The sequence below is a fragment of the Acipenser ruthenus genome, chromosome 3, assembly GCF_902713425.1.
Source record: "Acipenser ruthenus chromosome 3, fAciRut3.2 maternal haplotype, whole genome shotgun sequence".
Classification (NCBI taxonomy): domain Eukaryota; kingdom Metazoa; phylum Chordata; class Actinopteri; order Acipenseriformes; family Acipenseridae; genus Acipenser; species Acipenser ruthenus.
In genome coordinates, this window is record NC_081191.1 from 75,461,488 (window position 1) to 75,480,515 (window position 19,028).

Sequence of the window (19,028 nt, forward strand, 5' to 3'; positions counted from 1 at the left end):
CAAACCAAAGGTATTTCCTGTAATTGTTGTGTATTGGAAGATGAAAATAGGCATCCTTGAGGTCAATAGAGGCCATCCAGTCTCTGGGTTGAACTGCCTTGATGACAGTGTCCAAAGATACCATTTTGAACTTTTCTGTTAAGATGTATTTGTTCAGACTTCTGAGGTCTAAAATGGGTCTTAACTTCCCGTTCTTTCCGAGTATTAAAAAATACCTGGAGTAGTGGCCCTGCCTCTGCGAAGATGAGGGGACCAGTTCTATGGCACAGGAAAAGAGCATGGATATTATCTCCTGTTGTAGAAAGACCCCTTGTGGACCTGACCAGTCCAGTCGTGGCAGAAGTGAGGGGTGGACAGACACCGGTTGCTGACTAGGAAAATGTCAGAAGGATGTAGATGGTCTGCCTCTACCTCTGGCAAAGCCACGGAAGGATCTGTATGACCTGGAACTTTGTCCCCTTTGGAACCTGCTCTGTCCTCCAAAGGTTGATTGTGTTGGCTGAGGCCTGAAAAACCTTTGTTGAGCAGGATCTAATAGCTTGCCTTGCCTCCTTCATCTCTGTTAGGTAATCCTTGAGGTCAATACCAAATAGTAAGTCTCCTTGAAATGGTAACTTCTTGATCTTGGATTGTGTGTCAAGAGTAAAGGAGGATGACTTCATCTGAAGAACACGTCTTGCAAAGACAACACTTGCTATAGCCCTAGCATTGTTGTCGATGCTGTCACATGCCACCTGCAGCTGGATTTTTGCAGTGTTTTTCCCTTCTTCTGCAAGCTACATGGCAAGTTCAATGCTCTCTGGAGTAGGGATCTGTAAGGCAGCAGACATCTGGCTCCATAATTTGTGTTGATATTTGGCTGTGTGGATTTGATAATTGTTGACACGCATATTGCAAGTGGAGGCAGTGTAGTCCTTCTTCAAGAAGGTATTGATTTTCCTGTCTGCACTGCAGGATTTGGAAGATGCGCTGGTGGTTGATGTAGACATTATGGTATCTATTTTGGGCTGCTTAAAAATATATTCTTTGTGTCCAGTAGGTACTCTATAGAATTTATCTACTCTGTGTAGATATGAAGCAGCACATGCAGGTTTTTTTCCCATAAATCCTCAACAGACCTCCAGACTGCCTCAAGGAAGGGAAAACCTTCAAAGCGGAGCTCCAATGCTCTGTGGAGCTGCTTTGTCTTTTAGTTGACATTTTAGCTGATGAAGTGCGTGATTTTTCAAAACATGGAACTTGGGAAGAAGGAGCCTTTGCCCTTTGAATCGGTGCGTCTGACATGTAAACACACAAGACAGACGTCTCTACCACAAGATGGTGAGAGGAGAACCACACCTTGAACCGTGTAGTAATTTACTTAACGACAAACAAACAAACAAAAAATTAAGTACGTCACGCCAAAAACTATACTGAGTCCTAACCCAAGCATATGCAGGAGAAATTTGGACACAGATACTCCAGGAAGGGGAGGCTTTATAGTGGAAGAACATTACTTGTCACCAAAAAAGGATTGTATAAAGGATCTCTGGGAAAGAGATCGGCTTATCTCCTGACCCAAGCGACATGGAGACTGGGAGTTCACTCTGTGTGTGGAGTTCATCTTACGAGGTAAGAAATAACGTTTTGTGAGTGTTGTTTGTCTGAGCCATTTTAAAAGATTTTTTGTCATCTATTTATTTCTTAATTTTTACATCTATAGCATTTGTGATAAAGAACAATGACATCAAGTGCATGAATCTTCACCAACTTTTTTTTTTTTAGTACTGTTTATTGTCCACATTAAATAGGAAAAAAGCTAATACCAAAAATATATTAGGGCTGTTCACTGTACAGCAGCTTCTTTCTCTAGACAAGGGAGGTGACTTGAGGTGTTATCAGTTTCAAACATTAATATATATGTTATTTATTATTATTATTATTTATTTCTTAGCAGACGCCCTTATCCAGGACGACTTACAATCGCAAGCAAATACAAATACATTCAAGTGTTCCTTTCAACACTGACAACCTTATTAAGTCATCCATACAATTGGTACAAGCAACAAAAGAAGTGATTAAATCATAAGCATTGTACCTAAGATCCTGAACACTTTCACCAAGCTTCTCCAAAAGGAACTTGATATCCTCAGAGATGTCTTCATCATCATATTTCTGCTGTTCCAGATTCTCCAGCTGCTTCAGCACTTTACATTGGATCATGGCCAGAGCATATTCTTGGCGTGTCTCTTTTTCAGCAGATTTCTCCAAGAGATTCTAAAAATTAGAGATAAAAATATGAGAAAAAAACTTTTAAAAACTACAAGTAAAACTGCCAAACTAAAATTTTGAAAATACAGTAGAACCTGTCCTATGGGATCTTGTAAGGTACCATACCCTCTATTAACCGAAGAACCTGTGGCATGTGTCATTTACACACGCTGCTACCAACTGAACGGTACAGATGGAAACTGATCAATGCACATTTTATTATGGGTCTAAAACAGTAAATTCAGCTCTTGGCAGGACAGAATGGATTCAGTTAGAGTTAAACATTTTTTTAAAAAGCGGTGCGTTTGGGAATTCTGTTTGGTTTTTTACATGCGATCACTTCACGTAACTGCCATGTTTAAACATGTTAAATAAAAGAAAGCAAGGGATTAATATAATTACTGTACTGTTAAAAAGTCGTAACAAGATTTTATTCAACGATCGACAAAGTCAGTTTGTGTTTGTTTGCGCACACTTCATTGTTGTTTCTGTCTCAGGTTAAAACACACACGGTGCAAAAAAAATAAAAATAAAAATAAAAAAATAAACCTGAATACAATACTTTGGCATAGACTGCGAAAGCACAGTACGTGCTTTTTGAAATGGCATTTTGTAAATTGCCAAGAGTTTTGCAATCATTTTCACTGCTTTTCTTTCTACAGCATACGTGCAGTTCCGTGCTTTCGTGTTTTAGACACACTGTTGTACCTGACATTGTTAATTTATAATGCCCCAAAAGCAGCTACAATGTAGTACAATGACTCTCTCTCTGATACGATATTTATACATATCTGAAGTACCCCTGGAACCAATTAAATTGTGTATGAAAAGCTCTACTGCATTGAAACATTAACATGAGCATTTATAGCGTAGAATCGTAGAACTAGAACAAAATAGTTCTTAGCTTGTGCTGTAATATTCCTCTATTTTGAGCAATGCTTTAGGTTAGTTGGTGCAATTTGAACATTAAACTTGTTTTAAGCAACTATCCCGAGCAATTGTAAACAAACTCTCTGGATTATAATGGCAGTTCATATCTAATGCTCCAATGTCATTTCTTGAGATCGGATAATCCTCAGAGGAGTGCATTGTGGAGAATAATATATTCTTTCAACAATAATACTGTTATGTATAACAGTTTAACTTTAAGTTATTTTATAACATGTATTTCTAATTCAGTTACTTCAGTATAACAGTTGCTAATATTATTTTACTGAATTAAGTCTGACCCCTTTCTCTGTTCATACAAAATCCAGTCAAAGCAGGTTTTAAGACAACCTTTGCTTTTTGCCAATTTTTTGGTATTGATTAATATGAGACATGAAGCAAAGAAAGTAAAGTATCGAAAGAAGCTACTTTTTCTCATAAAACTGGAATGCAATAACAGGCATTATGATAACAGCCTGCCAAGTTTAACTCCTTCTAGCAAGTGCTTTCAGACTGCACCCAACATATATGCATTGTTTTCTACCGAGTATGCAGATATTTTTGAAAGGAACATATACAGTATTATTATAATTATTGACAAAGAGTATATCATATTATTTCAATCAATACAGGTTAGTTTAAATCATCCAATAACTCAGCACATTCCCAACAGGATTCGAACTCTGTGCCAGGCTCAGCTTGGACTGGTTCAGCGAACACCACGACAGGCCTGTGCAGATCTGCTAAAAATATTTTCTACAGTTATTACAGTTATTACAATATTTGTTGCAGTTTCACAAATGTTCAATTTGTTTCCCAAAGATCAGCCTGCTTCCAGTAGCTGTGACAGTCTTGGGTCAGTTTCTGCTCTCAGTGAGTCTGTTTCTGCTCACAGGTGTGGGTGACAGTCTTTAAAAGCCTGATACCTGCAAAAACTTAAATCTTGTTAGCTAGGCTCCCATCTCTACATTCTCATTCCCATCATCAGTGGGAAGACTTCAAATAAATGAAACTGTTTCTAAGAAAGAGTCAGACATCTTGGCCGCATACACCTTTCACTCAAAAAAGGTGCTTGCATCTTGTACAAGGGACGGGTTTTAGGGTCACTCTGTGACAGCTCAAAGAATATCATGGACATTTGCAGAGCTTTTTGAGATGTTATAGTAATAAAATAATAACTTGGATCGCATTATTGAGGAGTTTGGTGATGAAACAAGTGATCAGGAGATGATTTATCGGTATGCACGACTATGAAGAGGTATGTGAAAAATACAGCGAACAAGGGGTGGGGCGGGGCTGGAGATGCAGTACTGAGTGTCATGTTGATATGCAGTGCCTTTTAAACCTGTTTTACTGTGAAAAAAAAAACACTTTTAAACAGCACGTCTAAAATAAACTGCGTGTGTGAAAATAAATTGGACTTGACACGCCTGAGAATAGGTTGTGTTGAGAGCTTAGTTATAAACAACAAAGAAAATGAAAATAAAAAACTCAAATAAATGTTATCTGTCCATTATTTTATAATTTACATTATAAAAATGATGAAAAATTGTTCTAGAAAATATGTAACTTTGCTTACAGAAATACAGGAATGGCTAATTATTTATTTGTGTATTAGTTTAGAACTTTATATCTAGATTCATATGACTACAGAAGGCAGGAAGCCAGTATTACAGTAATTAATGTAAAGCAAAAAGCTCAATCTCTCTGCCAGCCACTCAGCAGTTTATGTACATTTGTTGTGCGATACACTGGTATCATACAAAGTGGGATGAATATGACGGCTAATTGCTAGCCGTCTCCACAACTGTAAGTGTGTAATGCCATTACTTAGTATTTTTTCTTGATTTTACACTATACATTTATTAAAATAATGAAATTACATACAGCGATCTTTGTACTGCCTATATTTTTCACAATGTACACAGTTTGTGTACATGTGTATACCACTCATTCAAACAGATGGGCCAGTCGCATTGCAAACAAACCACAGTTTGCATTTTCGTTATGACAAAGTGCACATTTTGTACTAAGAAAAAATATGTTAAATGAAGACAGCCGCAATATACCAATTTAAATATTATTTGTGTCATCTTAGCAAGATCTCTAGTGAGAGCTGTGTGACATTTTTTCAAATAAAGTAACAGCAGTTGAGTTGTGTTTTGCTGCAGCAGAGTGTGTCCAAAGGACAACGTCTATACATGCAAGGTGCAAGAATCAAAATTACATTGTTTTTGCTAAATGTAAACATCATCTGTATAATGCATTCTGTTCTGTCTTCATTTTACCTATTTTAATACCGTTACATATATAAAAAATGAAAGGCAGTTTAATCCCATCAGATTCTATAGCTTTTCATAATCATACAGTAGCCCCACGCTAAACTGGACATGTGTGTCCGACATAAAGAGGTGTCGAGTTTAAAAACCAATACAATTGCACACACATACATTAACAGTTCTCGATTTATTTTAAATATAAATTATTGTGCTGAAATAACACTAATGTGTTTTTGGGTAGGCTACACATTACATTAAGTACAAATATAAATATGTACAGTATACAGTACAGTAGTAAAATCAAATTAATACCTAGCACATTTTTGTACTTTAGCCTACTGGTAACACAAAATAAATCATACTGCTGCACTGTACACATTGGTGTACAATGCAAATAAAATATTATTTTAAATTGAAACTAAATGATTTTATGGTGTTTTAATTTTATTTTAATTATTATTTTTAACTTGATCTACAGGTAGTGAACAAAAAAATGGAAACACCTGGATAAATGAGGGACACCAAGTATATTGAAAGCAAGGGCTTCCACACAGATGTGGCTCATGCGTTAATTAAACAAATAACATCCCAGCATGCTTAGGGTCATGTATAAAAATACTGGACAGGCCTGGTTGCCTATAATTATGGCTAGCATGGCTGCAAGAGGAGCCCTCAGTGACTTTAAAAGAGGGGTGATTTTTGGGGCACGTTTGGCAGGCACTTCAGTGACCAAGACAGCTCAACTTGCTGATGTTTCACAAGCAACGGTGTCTAAGGTGATGTCGGCATGGAACTCCGAGGGAAAGACATCATCAGCAAAGGGCAACAGTGGGCGGAAGCGCATACTCCAGGATCGTGATATCTGTGCATTAATTCAAAGTGCAAGGCAAAACAGGCGAGCAACTGCAGATCAATTGACTGCAAATCAATTGACTGCAATTGCTCCCCTGTTTTGAAGTGCAAGGCAAAACAGGCGAGCAACTGCAGATCAATTGACTGCAAATTTCAACCTGGGGCACGAGCAGCCAGTTTCATCAAAACGGTCCGCTGAGAACTCCACAGAGCGGGATACCATAGTGGCCCAACGCCCTATTAAGTGACTTTGCATTGGTGTTTCCATTTTTTTTGTTCACTACATGTACTCAGTAGCCTAGACAATTAACACACAATAGATCATGGTACTATACAGATGCTCAGAATGAGCTGGAGGGGTTAGTGGCACATGTGTGCAGTCTATTGTTCCCAACACCCTGGGAAAACCAGAAATGTCATAGAAATTTGATTTCAAGGCTTGTAAGTACACCCTGACTTTAGTGAAAATTAGGTACTTGGGTGTTCGCCTCAAATGCATTGAGCACAACTGGCAACACACGAGAAAAAGCGGACTGGGAAATGCCAGCAACAATTGCGACAGCTTTAGTACATCTCATTATAATATTTGTGAACCCTCATTTGCACTATCTCCGCCCCATTTTTGCAAATTTATGCAGGAACGCCCATAATTACATATTCATCTAAGGTTGAACCTCAAAGAAAAACTGCTCCCGCAAAGCTTTCCTTAAAAAGTCGCTAACAGCATTGCGCATGTTTAGTACATTTCATCTAGACTTTGACTCGACTCGTTTGCAACTGGTTTGTGACTCTTGCGTCAGGCACAACACTTTAGTACATCTACCCCAAAGTCTCTTGATTATATTTTTTAAATAAAAATATATACATTATTCTTGTTGAAATATCACAGTTTCCAAATACTTTACTTTGGAGGACCTAAAAAGTGCAATCCATGACCCTGAAGCAAATAAACTGAGGAAAAAAAAAATGTTTTCCACTAAACGAACCATCAAAATACAGAAATTGCACAAGTGAAGTAAAAATGTAACTGTCTAGAATAAACATTTAAAATGTATTTTATTGTTGAAAGAAAGGATTTTCATTTGAAAAGTGGAACTAATAATTTTTAACTTTGAATGTAAGTTTTCACCCCTATTATTAAGTTATCATGGTCTAAAGATGCTGCACTGGCATCACACTTTCCTGAATTTGTAAACCAGTAAGAAATATGGGACCCTTATAGAAGGGTCATTAATCTAGTAATGTCCCCACCCTGGTTATGCACTTTCCTTTGGGTCAAATATAATTTAAATAAGCAATCATTAAGGCAAGCAGGGGGTACAATTAACATGAGGATGCTTAATAAAGCAATAAATAAAACAGAGTGATTGCTGTGTCAAGTGCTGTCCCACTGCTGCAAGGGATTGACAGAATGATCAATAGACAGACAGAATTCCTGGTACGAGCACTGCAAATCAATTCTGTCTGCTAGAATCGGATGGTATTTTACAGTCCCCAGTTCCTTTCACACCTTGCCTGCCAAAACAAATTTCCTTATAAATAATTTGTATTCTATATGAGAGTATCAATGTTATTCAAATGATTATATTGTATACGGTCAGCAGTGTGGAGTAGGGGTTAGGGCTCTGGACTCTTGACCAGAGGGTTGTGGGTTCAATCCCCAGAGGGGACACTGCTGCTGTACCCTTGAGCAAAGTACTTTACCTAGATTGCTCCAGTAAAAACCCAACTGGGTAATTGTATGTAAAACTAATGTGATATCTTGTAACAATTGTAAGTAGCCCTGGATAAGAGCGGCAGCTAATAAATAAATAATAATAATTGTAACGCAATATAATATGTAATGATTCTCTGACTCGCAGGTGGTAACCAGGAACCAAAGGTGTACAAGGCCAAAATGTTAAAATGTAATAAATAGGACAGCCAGTACAGGACTTCAGCAGAGTTACAGTAGCAGCATTAGCACGCTTTTTTTTTTTTTTGTTTGTTTTTTTTTGTTGACAGAATAGAATTTTAGCATTGTATAAATATACAGTTCTCTACCTATCTTGTTTCATGTTTGTCCATCAATCAGTAAATGATCATTTGTAGGCATCATACAAGCAGACCATTAGAACCATCATGTTTTATGATACATACCGTATTGTGACCTGCATATCGTAATACATACTGTATTGTGACATTAGGGTATCGTTACCCCTCGTGATGGCAGTAGCCGTTGGTCCACCAGAGATTACCCGTTCTTGACCATCACTAGTAGTTTATCAAACCACAGTTTAGGAATAATAATAATAATAATAATAATAATAATAATAATAATAATAATAATAATGGGCAAAACTACAGGTGTAGGCCATTATAAGTTTGTGTGTTCTTTTCAGAGGAGCCGGCCGGGTTTATGAAGTGTGTAAACAAATGTCCAAACGAGATTTCTCCATTTCTCCTTGGCACAGTTGTATTGCTTTTGGTTACACAGCATTAGAATACAGAGATCAAAGACACTTGCTCACAGTACCCCATGGTAACGCTCTCTCTCCCTAATTCCAAGACACAACTTAACTCAAAACAGTTCAGCAGCCACGTCACAGTGTGTAAAGTTCCAATTAAAGCTGCAGTAGTATTAGCTGCGCAGTACAAAACAGAGTACCAATTAATTACATAGGGCTGCAAAGAAGGGTACATTTTGACCTTCGAAGGTTCGGAACACATTACCGAAAGAAGGTCAGAACCTTCAATGGTACTCATTTACATAATGTATTGGTGACGTCACCATAGCTACTTGTTTGTATTTGATTGAAAATCCTAATTTTACAGGTAATCCATATAAATGGAATAAAACATTCACATGTACTGTAGTTTAAAATACATTATATAGAACTGTAATCCTGTTTTTAGAATTTAAATAAAAATACACGTTTATTTAAACGTAATTGATGCTGCTTGCGATCTATACAGTAAGCTTGCATTGCAGCAGCACCAACTGCAACGGACAAAGCTTTACTTAACAGTCACCGTTCCAAGAAGGTTATCAATCACATTTTACTACTACTAAAAATATTAATACTACTACTTATAATATGAACTTACACTTGTCAAGTGACCCCAGAGATGGTTATGCCTCCATGATGATACGAGTCGCTTGCACAGTTTGCATTCAACTTATTTTGGTTGTCTGGGCATTTAACAAAAAAACAACTGAACAGTTACTTGATTTTAGGCCTAGAAAACCTGTCAACTTTATAGAGTGCAGCAATCAGCACAAATTCAAGTTGCTTTTTCATCAACTGGAATGTCGTCGAATCAATACCACTGACCCTCACATGGGTGTCATCATTGCTTGCTGTGGAGAGCCTGAATCTGAACAATCAAATAACAGCACAACCATGGATAACAAGACAGCTTCCAGTACCCCCAATTATGATATACCCAGTAGCTTGTACAAAAGGTCCTTATCAACTTCCATCATAACTGGATGTAAAAATAAGGTGATATCTTGTAACAATTGTAAGTCGCCCTGGATAAGGGCGTCGGCTAAGAAATAAATAAATAATAATAATAATAATAATAATAATAATAATAACTAGATGTTCAATGATTTTTTTTTTTTTTTTTTTTTTTTATATGGAACACAGTACCAATGGGTAATGGGCAAAAATGTCTGGTTGTTAAAGGGTAAATATATATTTATATGAATACATTCCATTTTGGTATAATTTTCTTTTAATAGCAGAACAATGCACTATTAAAACTTAAATTACAGCATTAAGAATATTACAATTGGCCCCTTAAATTTTAATTATCTACATAATTGTTAAGCCTAGGAGTAAGATGCACCTGGGAATTTTGAATCCGAGTCCTGTAAAACTCACTCAGTCCCACATTTAGTTTGATAAGAGCTGTAGGGATTTTTAACAAATCGTTGAAGACTTGTAACAAATCGGGAACAGAGCAATGACAGCTCGCTACTAAAATTAAAAAGTACTATTTTTTTTGTTTGTTTTTTACTACGATTGTTATCGAGTGTAAAAATGTATGGATTATGAATTCCAAAACAATGAGGAGAGCATCAGAGAGTGCATCATCAAAGAACTGGACATGTTTGGGGTGTGTGATTTAGAGACATTGATTCAAATACATGTTTAAATGTCATTTACAAATGTATCAGTTAGGCGATGGAGATGCCTGGTATGGTAAGTTAATATCTGCAGAGTAGTGGTAAGTATTTGTAACAAAAATGATTCTTGTATGCCTATGAACAGGAAACATTTATAAATTCTGTGGGTCACAATTTACTCACAAAATATATCAAAGGCTATGCTGTTTATTGATAATAGTTACATTTCATAAGTATGGCCGCTGGTGTGCACAATCATGTCGCAAAGAAAGTGTTGTGTTACTCCACAAGAAATTGGTTAAAAATGAGTTGTAATCAAAAGGGGTATAATTCTTGAACCACCCTAGTAGCTCATAGAAAGAAAAAAAAACTCACAGGCCATCACTACAAGCTTAATGTGAGTTGTGCTACAGTGTACAACTATTTTCAGATACAAGAGCTTGATACAAGATGTTCACAAAACTAGCATACCAGTTCTCTCTTATTTATTCTCTGCCAACAAAGATATGAATGAGTTAGCAGCCAAACACATTCAAAGAATTACACCGTTTTATCACAGCTGTTGGTGCCCTCAGCATTTTTTAGATGGTAAACTAGCCAGTTGGAACCATAAAACCTCAACACAAAAGGAAGAGAGTATTTAGCCGTGAGAAAAATTATGGAAAAAGGGCACCCTGAAGCAGAATGCTTAAATCATGAGCTGCAAGGGCAAAAATAAATAACTAAATAAAAACTTGATATCTGTGGAAAAGTAGCAAATCATCATGAATGAACTCTGACCAAAAACTTCACAAAAAGAATCAGCTGTACACAGATATACATCTAGACATAAAACCTGTCCACTCTGGAAAATAAAGATAAAATTGAAGTTGATCAGGGATGCTAATCCATGAATAACCCAATCAGCACAATTCATTCTGACATCTGGATAATTAGCTGTAACAGAATTAAACTAGGAATTTATTTTTTTCCAGATCAAAATCTTACCAGCAGATCTTTATATGGAGTGTGATTACACAGTTTTAATCAATTGTAGTTAAAAGAAAAACCTCTAAGATGGTATCTGTGTCAAACTGTTTAACATTAAACTTCCTAAAAAAAAAAAAAAAAAACACACACACTCATACACAACACACATTTTCAGTAACACCAAATAATCTTGATTTGGGATCAGCAAAGATAGTGCAATTCAGTTTAGCAGATAACGAGGTAAGCAAAAAAGAAAACCCATTTACATAGTGTATTCAATTGTGTCTTCAAGCCATTCTGCCATGGTACTTGGTCCTTCTGACAGATGCATTTTTCAGATTGTCATTGCTTCTGTAATATGCTGTGACATCTGATAAACGGGTCATTCCATGACAAATCACCCACAAAAAAATCAGATTCAACACTCTACCATCCGATTTATAACAAGCATGGTGCTCATGGCAAAAAAATAAATAAATAATTTACATTTTCAGTTGTCCCTTTAACTCGATCTTGAAGCCAATAAATATTTGAGCTAGTCCTTTTTTTTGTGGAAATTGCATGAGGAATCCAAAAATGAAAAATTTGAAAAACCTTTAAGAAAACAAATAAGTATATATATATATATATATATATATATATATATATATATATATATATATATATATATATAGAATGGTCAATATCTCTTCTTCACATATACAACGTTACAGAGAGGTCACATTCCAGTTGATGAATAAGGCATAGAAACTGATATATCAAGTTATAAAATAAAAATACGTATTTGCTATGGTAGCATTTTTTTTTTTCCCAGAACTGAACATTGGAGACTTAGGTATCTAATGAAAGATCAAAATGGGCATGATTTATGTAACTATTTGGTCAACTACAATTGCTCCTGAGATGATTTTATTGATTAATGATTTTATTTTGGCATATTACATTATTATTAGCAAGTTGCTTTCATTTTGCACCTCAAGCTACACAGAACAGGTTCTGAACTTGTGGTCCCTACTATATCCGTTCTATGTAATGTCTACAAAAGGTCAGTATCTTGGTTGCTTACATAACATCTCTGAAAGCACATTTTATGTACATAATCTATTAAGTATGTACAGTTTTAAACTATATAAAAATGCCAAGCAATGAACTGTGCATTTTAAACTAGAAAAGGTAGTTTTTATGAACAAATAAATAGGAATGAATCCTATTTTTTTAGATTTGTTGTGCAACAACTAGTGAACCAACTCCCCAGTAATGTTGTTGAAGCTGATACCCTGGGATCATTCAAGAAGCTGCTTGATGAGATTCTGGGATCAATAAGCTACTAACAACCAAACGAGCAAGATGGGCTGAATGGCCTCCTCTCATTTGTAAACTTTCTTATGCACGTGATCCAGCAGGGTGAAGCAGTATCCAGAATGACAGAGGAAAAAATAATACTTGCCGTGGAAAAATACCCAGAGTTTTATGACAAAGATCATTGCAATTATAAAGATACTGATTTGAAAGATGATATGAACATCCATTTCATGGGAATGAATAAACTTGGTAAGACACTCATAATAACTACATCATGTTGACGAATATGTACCAGTCAATCATAGTTTTGTCAATAGCAATTTGTAATAGTTTTATAGATCTGGCAGTTTTCAAATCTGTTGCATCACCTATGGCATGTATGGTCATGTCACGGCAAAAGTATCTTGTTGTCCAATAAAAAAATCGAATCATGTCTGACAGCCTTAAATCTAGAAGCCTGTCGGAGGTCTTCTAGTGGCTATCTTTACCTCAAAACAGGAGAGTCGACGAATATGAATAAATACAATATTACACTGAATTACACTTTACTTTATGGTGCGGCTACTATTTTTAGCTGACTGAAATGTTGTAAATAGAAACTGAATATTACAGGACAGAACAAATATGCTAGATAAATGAAATGATCATGAATTCAAAACAGCATTACAGACTGAATAAAGTTTTCTTTGTTAACTCCATTAAATGTTGCCTTTTGCCAGTCAAACCATAGGGCACATAAATAATGTTGAAATGGTGTTTGTTGCCACTTCTGCAGCAGCCACATCTATCCCAGATATAATAGATATGGTTTATTGTTTACTGGTCAGAAGTTTGACGATGATTTAATTGTGCAGCAGCTTCCCTAGTTAAATGGTGGGTTGATTTCCCTTCAGCCAAAACAGCAGGCATGGCAATTCAAGATAATAATGAAAAAAAGTATTGTGAGGTGTGTGTTTTTTTTTTTTGTTTTTTTTTTTTTACTAAAGTTGGGTCAGGATGAAAACAGTTTATTTTCCAAACTGACCATTTGAAGAATGGTAGAGAAAGAAAGCATAGAAATACTTGGGACCAGACATCAATAGTCAGAACAATGTGCTACTGAAATAACTGCTGAGAGAGAAGAAAAATAAAAAATAAAAAAATTAATGCATATTACTTGATTGCAGTAGAAAAATGCCAATCACTAAATTTAGCTCTCAGGATTGTGCTAATGAAAAAGACTGGTTTGGAAATATTTAATACATATGACAATATGCTTACAAAATATCTTAAATACATGTGCTGAGTTCATTGCAGTCGTCATCAGATGCATATATTTTCCATTCAGCAAAATGAGACAACAAAACTAGCAAGTACAAACATTAAGTTACTATTTTAGTATGATTTTGTGCTGTTGTAGTTTAAGCAGTTGAATACGGTAGCAGCTAACTTGCTCCTAAAGTGGCACCCAACAACTGGATTAGGCAAACAGTTGTTTTGGCCGAAGAGCCATTGGCCCCTAAGGCAAAAGGCTTCTGTAGCCCTGCATTTATTAGAAATGAAACCGAACAGTAAAAGATTGTTACCTTGTCATGTTCACACTGCTGTTGAAAAGCAGACTGAAGCCTTCATGTCTTTGTTGAGATGAGACGCTGTAAACCCTGTACATTAATGGGATAGTGCACCTTCCAATATCAGGAATAAGTACACATATGTAATACTGATACAGTAGCAGTCCTGCTGTAGTGTTTTTTTTTGTTTTTTTTTAATGAGACAATGAAGTTGTTTTTCAGCTTTCAGATGGTTAGCACTGCCACCAAGATCAAAATGTGAGAGAGATGTGGGGTAAAACTTACAACTTTCAATACAAGTGTATAAGCCATGAACATTACTGTAGCTGCTATTTCTGTTGTATCGTTTACATTTAATGTGTCGTAGCATATTTGTACTGTTAGATAAATTATAACGTTTTTGCTGCTGAAGAATACATTATATAAAGCTTATAAAATAAAAGTACAAGATATAAAAACTAGATTTAAAAATCAGTATTTGTTGACAAAATAGAACCATTTGATAAGGACATTAACCCACTTCAGGAAATACTAACAATGGCTATTGTTGAAAGATCTGGTTTTATCTTAAATATCAGAATTCACAAATCAACACAGTAATCTTTTTGACACTGCTGCATTCACTTATGAGCTGCAGCTTTCGCATCAGTTTTTCACATTATAAAACCTTTACATAGTTTAGTTAAAATGCATTCTCTACACTGCTGACTTTCTGTATTAATATCAAATTCATCAATAAAATATATTTTATCTTTTAAACCATTAAATTAATGAAGACCAACTTATATCAAATACCAAAAAACTATGCAAACTAGACTGGTGCAGCATATTTAAGAAAATGTTACAAAAAAAAAAACAGATTCAATTTCTTGTCATTTGTTTCTAAAAATTCTGTTTCAAAGAGTTACGTGAAACTGAAAGGTCTAATTTATTGTCAGATCCATATACCAATCACCCAACAAATAAAACCAAACTCTTTTTACTGTAATAATGTTAAAACATCAGCAAGCTTGATATAGAGAGTCACAGGATAGACTCTAAGGATTTATGGAGAAGCAAGATAAATGCATGGGTCACAGCACTGAAGTCCGACTCACTTTTCATAATGGTTTGCAGTGCTGTAGCAAGCATGTCTGACTTAATGCAAAATAATAAGGACTTAGCTGTTCAAATAAACAAACAAAAACAAACAAACATTAAAAGTTGAATGTACAAAAAGCACACGTAAAACTAGCATACATTAATTAAGTCATGATAATGAATTTTAAACCCCTGTTCATTAAAATAGACTAAATGCTGCAAATCTACATTTAATAGAAGACATGTTAAAATATTCTGTGTAAATTTTACTGTATAAACTATGGTATCATATTGCACAGTATGGAATGGTTTACTTGATGTTTTAACATTTATTCTATTTGAAAACATAGACTCGATTTGGTATTTAGTCATCTTTATATTTTACAGTGCTAGGACAAATATTAAAAACTAATATTTTTTTACATGTATTAGTCTACAAAAATCAGATATTGACAAAAATTCCTTGCACTCATTTAATGTCTCACCAGAAGTTGCGTGACAGTTTAAAAAACGGCAAATGAAAAAGAGTTCCGTGTGATATGTGAGATTAATATATTTGTGTTGTGCTGCTTTAGAGTGAATCTCATGGGACAGAAAAAAAGACAAGCAATTCATTCAGAAATGCCTCGCTTAAACAGTGCCAAACTTTCTGGAAATATTGTGTAGTGATTTTTATATAGATTTTATAGATTATATATTTTTGTTGCGACTTTCTGTTATGTGGAATGTAATAAACAAGACGCAAAATGGTGATTTATTCGCCCCTTCATTTTATAACTCCATTTCAATGTTTGTTTTATTTGAAGTTGGGAACAGACTGGCTGGTGGCGACGTCAGACCCGTAAGAAAACACAGTACTGTGAAATGTGAATTGCGCTGTTGCACCGGTTTATTGCAAAATAAAAGAGTTGAACAAAACACAAAAACACTTTGGAAAACAAAACTGCACCATGGCCAAAACAGACAGACAATAATGAGTATCGTGCTGGTTTAAAAGCCAGCACGCTTAGCAATTGTTATTACTTCTATTTTAATTCTCTCCTCTCCACACCCGTTCTCCACTCATGAACACACAACCCTGAGTGAGTGAAACGTGCACCTATATATACAGTTGTGCCGGGATTCAATTACTAATTAATTATTCACTTGAATCCCAGCACGTGAACTAATTTGTGCAATCCCCGTGCCCACATATTAATACACACTTTATCTGCACGTGAAGTGATTGTGCAATCCCCCTGCCTAAATACATATTACAACATTCCGTGCACCACTATATCCACATATAACAGGACAACATGAAACACACCACATACAACATAAAACACAAAATATGCACAGGTTAAATTTTCGTTCGCTTGTTCAGCAACAAAAAGACACAATTAAACCATGTTATTACTTCATGAAAATGTGTCTATGGCCACTGTTTATTGCAAAGAAACGGCTATGGCAAGGAATGAAAAAAAGTAAAAAAATTACATAAAATGTGGTGTCAACTTTATGTGCTATTTATTTCAGGAATAAACAAAACATTTAACTGCTATTTGGGATCCTTTGTTTTGTAGTTAATTCACTGGGGTAAAGTAAGGCACACAACGCATTCTACTTTAATGTGTTACATATTGTAACGTCTTGCTGTAAAATAAAGGCAAACACACAGGGGCCACGCCCCCCTGCCCCTGCTGCTATGCTGACTCTGCCTGTGTTCTGAGCAACACAATGGCTTTTATTACTTTTTGAAAACGAACGAATATTTAAATTACGAGCAAATATTCAAAATGAAAATCCCAGGTCTGTCCCAGCGCTAATATTTTACTTTTGCATTTATTTAAATGTAATAGATTTTCACATGCATTATTCTCTATAGCTGTACCATACATGGATCAAGAGACTAGTTAAATAACATTTTGAAACAAAGGTGAAAATCAATACAAGATCCCCACAAAACAGAACATTTTTAGGTGTACGTTTAATAAAACATGCTTACTGCACTGTTTAGGATTTTAATTTACTGATAAAGGTTTACAGCCTTTACAGTCTAAAAGTAGTCCACAATGCCTTCACAGTATGTATGTTCATTTTATAAGTATATGTTTCATAATCCACATATCAATTTCTGTAGTTGAATATTATAGGTGCAATCGGTGCCCTAATTTCGTATTCGATGTAGAGACATTTATCAATGATAATCGATGCATTGATGTTTTATTTTTCAAAATAAACAGTTAGTTATTTTTTTAACAGAAGATTAAAAGTGTTTTAATAACTAAAAACACTGTTGTGCATAATATTTAAACAAAAAGGCACGACTTGCATTCAATTTAGAACACTTCCGATTATATAAAAAAAAAAAAAGAAATACTAAGAAATTACGTTTAACAACTGAAAAGAATATGCGTGTGTCCGCATCAGATTAACATTGTAATAATAATAAAACATAATATATTTTTAAACACAAGTAATTTCTGAACTAAGGTTGTTCAATACTGTTTACATTATGTCCAAAAGCAAAGCATTTGAATTAATCTCACAACACCTGACTAATGTAATTATCGTACTATATTTAGCTTCTTTTTCTAAAATATTGCCATATAATCCAAACATGCTGTGAAACAAACGGTAATTGGTAGATTTAATAGATAAAGAAAACGTGAATTTTTAAATAAACAAAACGTGATTACTTGCCCTACTTCTGATTTGTTTTATCCAACGCGTAATGTAGACTTGAAGTGTGTATCCTAACAACACGCTAATCTACCGTACTAGCACTAGAAGCAGCTCACACTCAAGGTTTTAATGCAAACCGGCAACAGGAGACTTAAAACTGGGTACTAATTCGATGCATCGATTCACCAAAATGTAAAATTTAAGGACAGATGATCAATAAATCGATGCATTGATTAATTGTTGCACCCCTATTAAATACAATACTAAATATACTATTGTTTCTGAATTCTTCCAGTATAGTGTAGTATATATTCTAGGAAGGATTCATTTATTCAATTTTGGAATGTATGAAAAAAATTGAACACCTTGTAAAACTGTTCTAATAAATGTGCAAGTGTATTCTTCCATACATTAACATTCCATTTGAACTGGAGGGGAAAACTGCAGGTTCATTAACAAACACTTCCACAAATCAACGCCTACAAGTATAACAGAATGCACACACTTTTAGCAGATATAAGGGTATACCAAGCCATAATTTCTCACTTTCACCATCTATTGACCACTGTATGTTTTCCCTTAAACAAGAATGATTTACAACTATATTAATAAAAAGGTACAGCTTGCTTGCTTGCTTGCTTGCATGGCTGCAATCCCACACAGGACGTAAATCGTATTACCATCAAGCTGTCTCTACAAAAAGAAACCTACGCTGGTCACCAGAATGCAAGGAGATTTTGATCTTTAGCTGCACTTCCAATAATGAAAAGAAAAAAAAAATACAATATATCCTTTCTTCAAACACCCATTCAGAAACTCTTGTTTGCTGCCAATTTTATTTTATTTTTCTATGGCAGGGATGGGTATTAAAAAGAATGAAAAAGAAGTCCAGAGTTAATACAGACTCCAGCAGCTGCCAGACAATAGGCATTCAGTCACAAAATAGCTTACAAGAAAAAAAGTATTTAACACTAGAATTAAAAAAAAGGTTTAAGACCAATGCCATAACACAGAGTGGTTGCAACATACCTTAATCTC

General features: G+C 35.1%; 1 protein-coding gene across 3 annotated transcripts in view; it reads right to left on the reverse strand.

The window, feature by feature from the left end:
• Nucleotides 1-19,028, reverse strand: part of atp6v1h (ATPase H+ transporting V1 subunit H) — an 82,650-nt gene that overhangs the window by 34,342 nt on the left and 29,280 nt on the right. For all 3 annotated transcript variants that reach the window (XM_059016881.1, XM_033992630.3, XM_033992631.3), the window contains exon 10: nt 2,078-2,256. In XM_059016881.1, the coding sequence (XP_058872864.1) occupies nt 2,078-2,256 (179 nt within the window). The remainder of the gene's footprint in view (nt 1-2,077; nt 2,257-19,028) is intronic.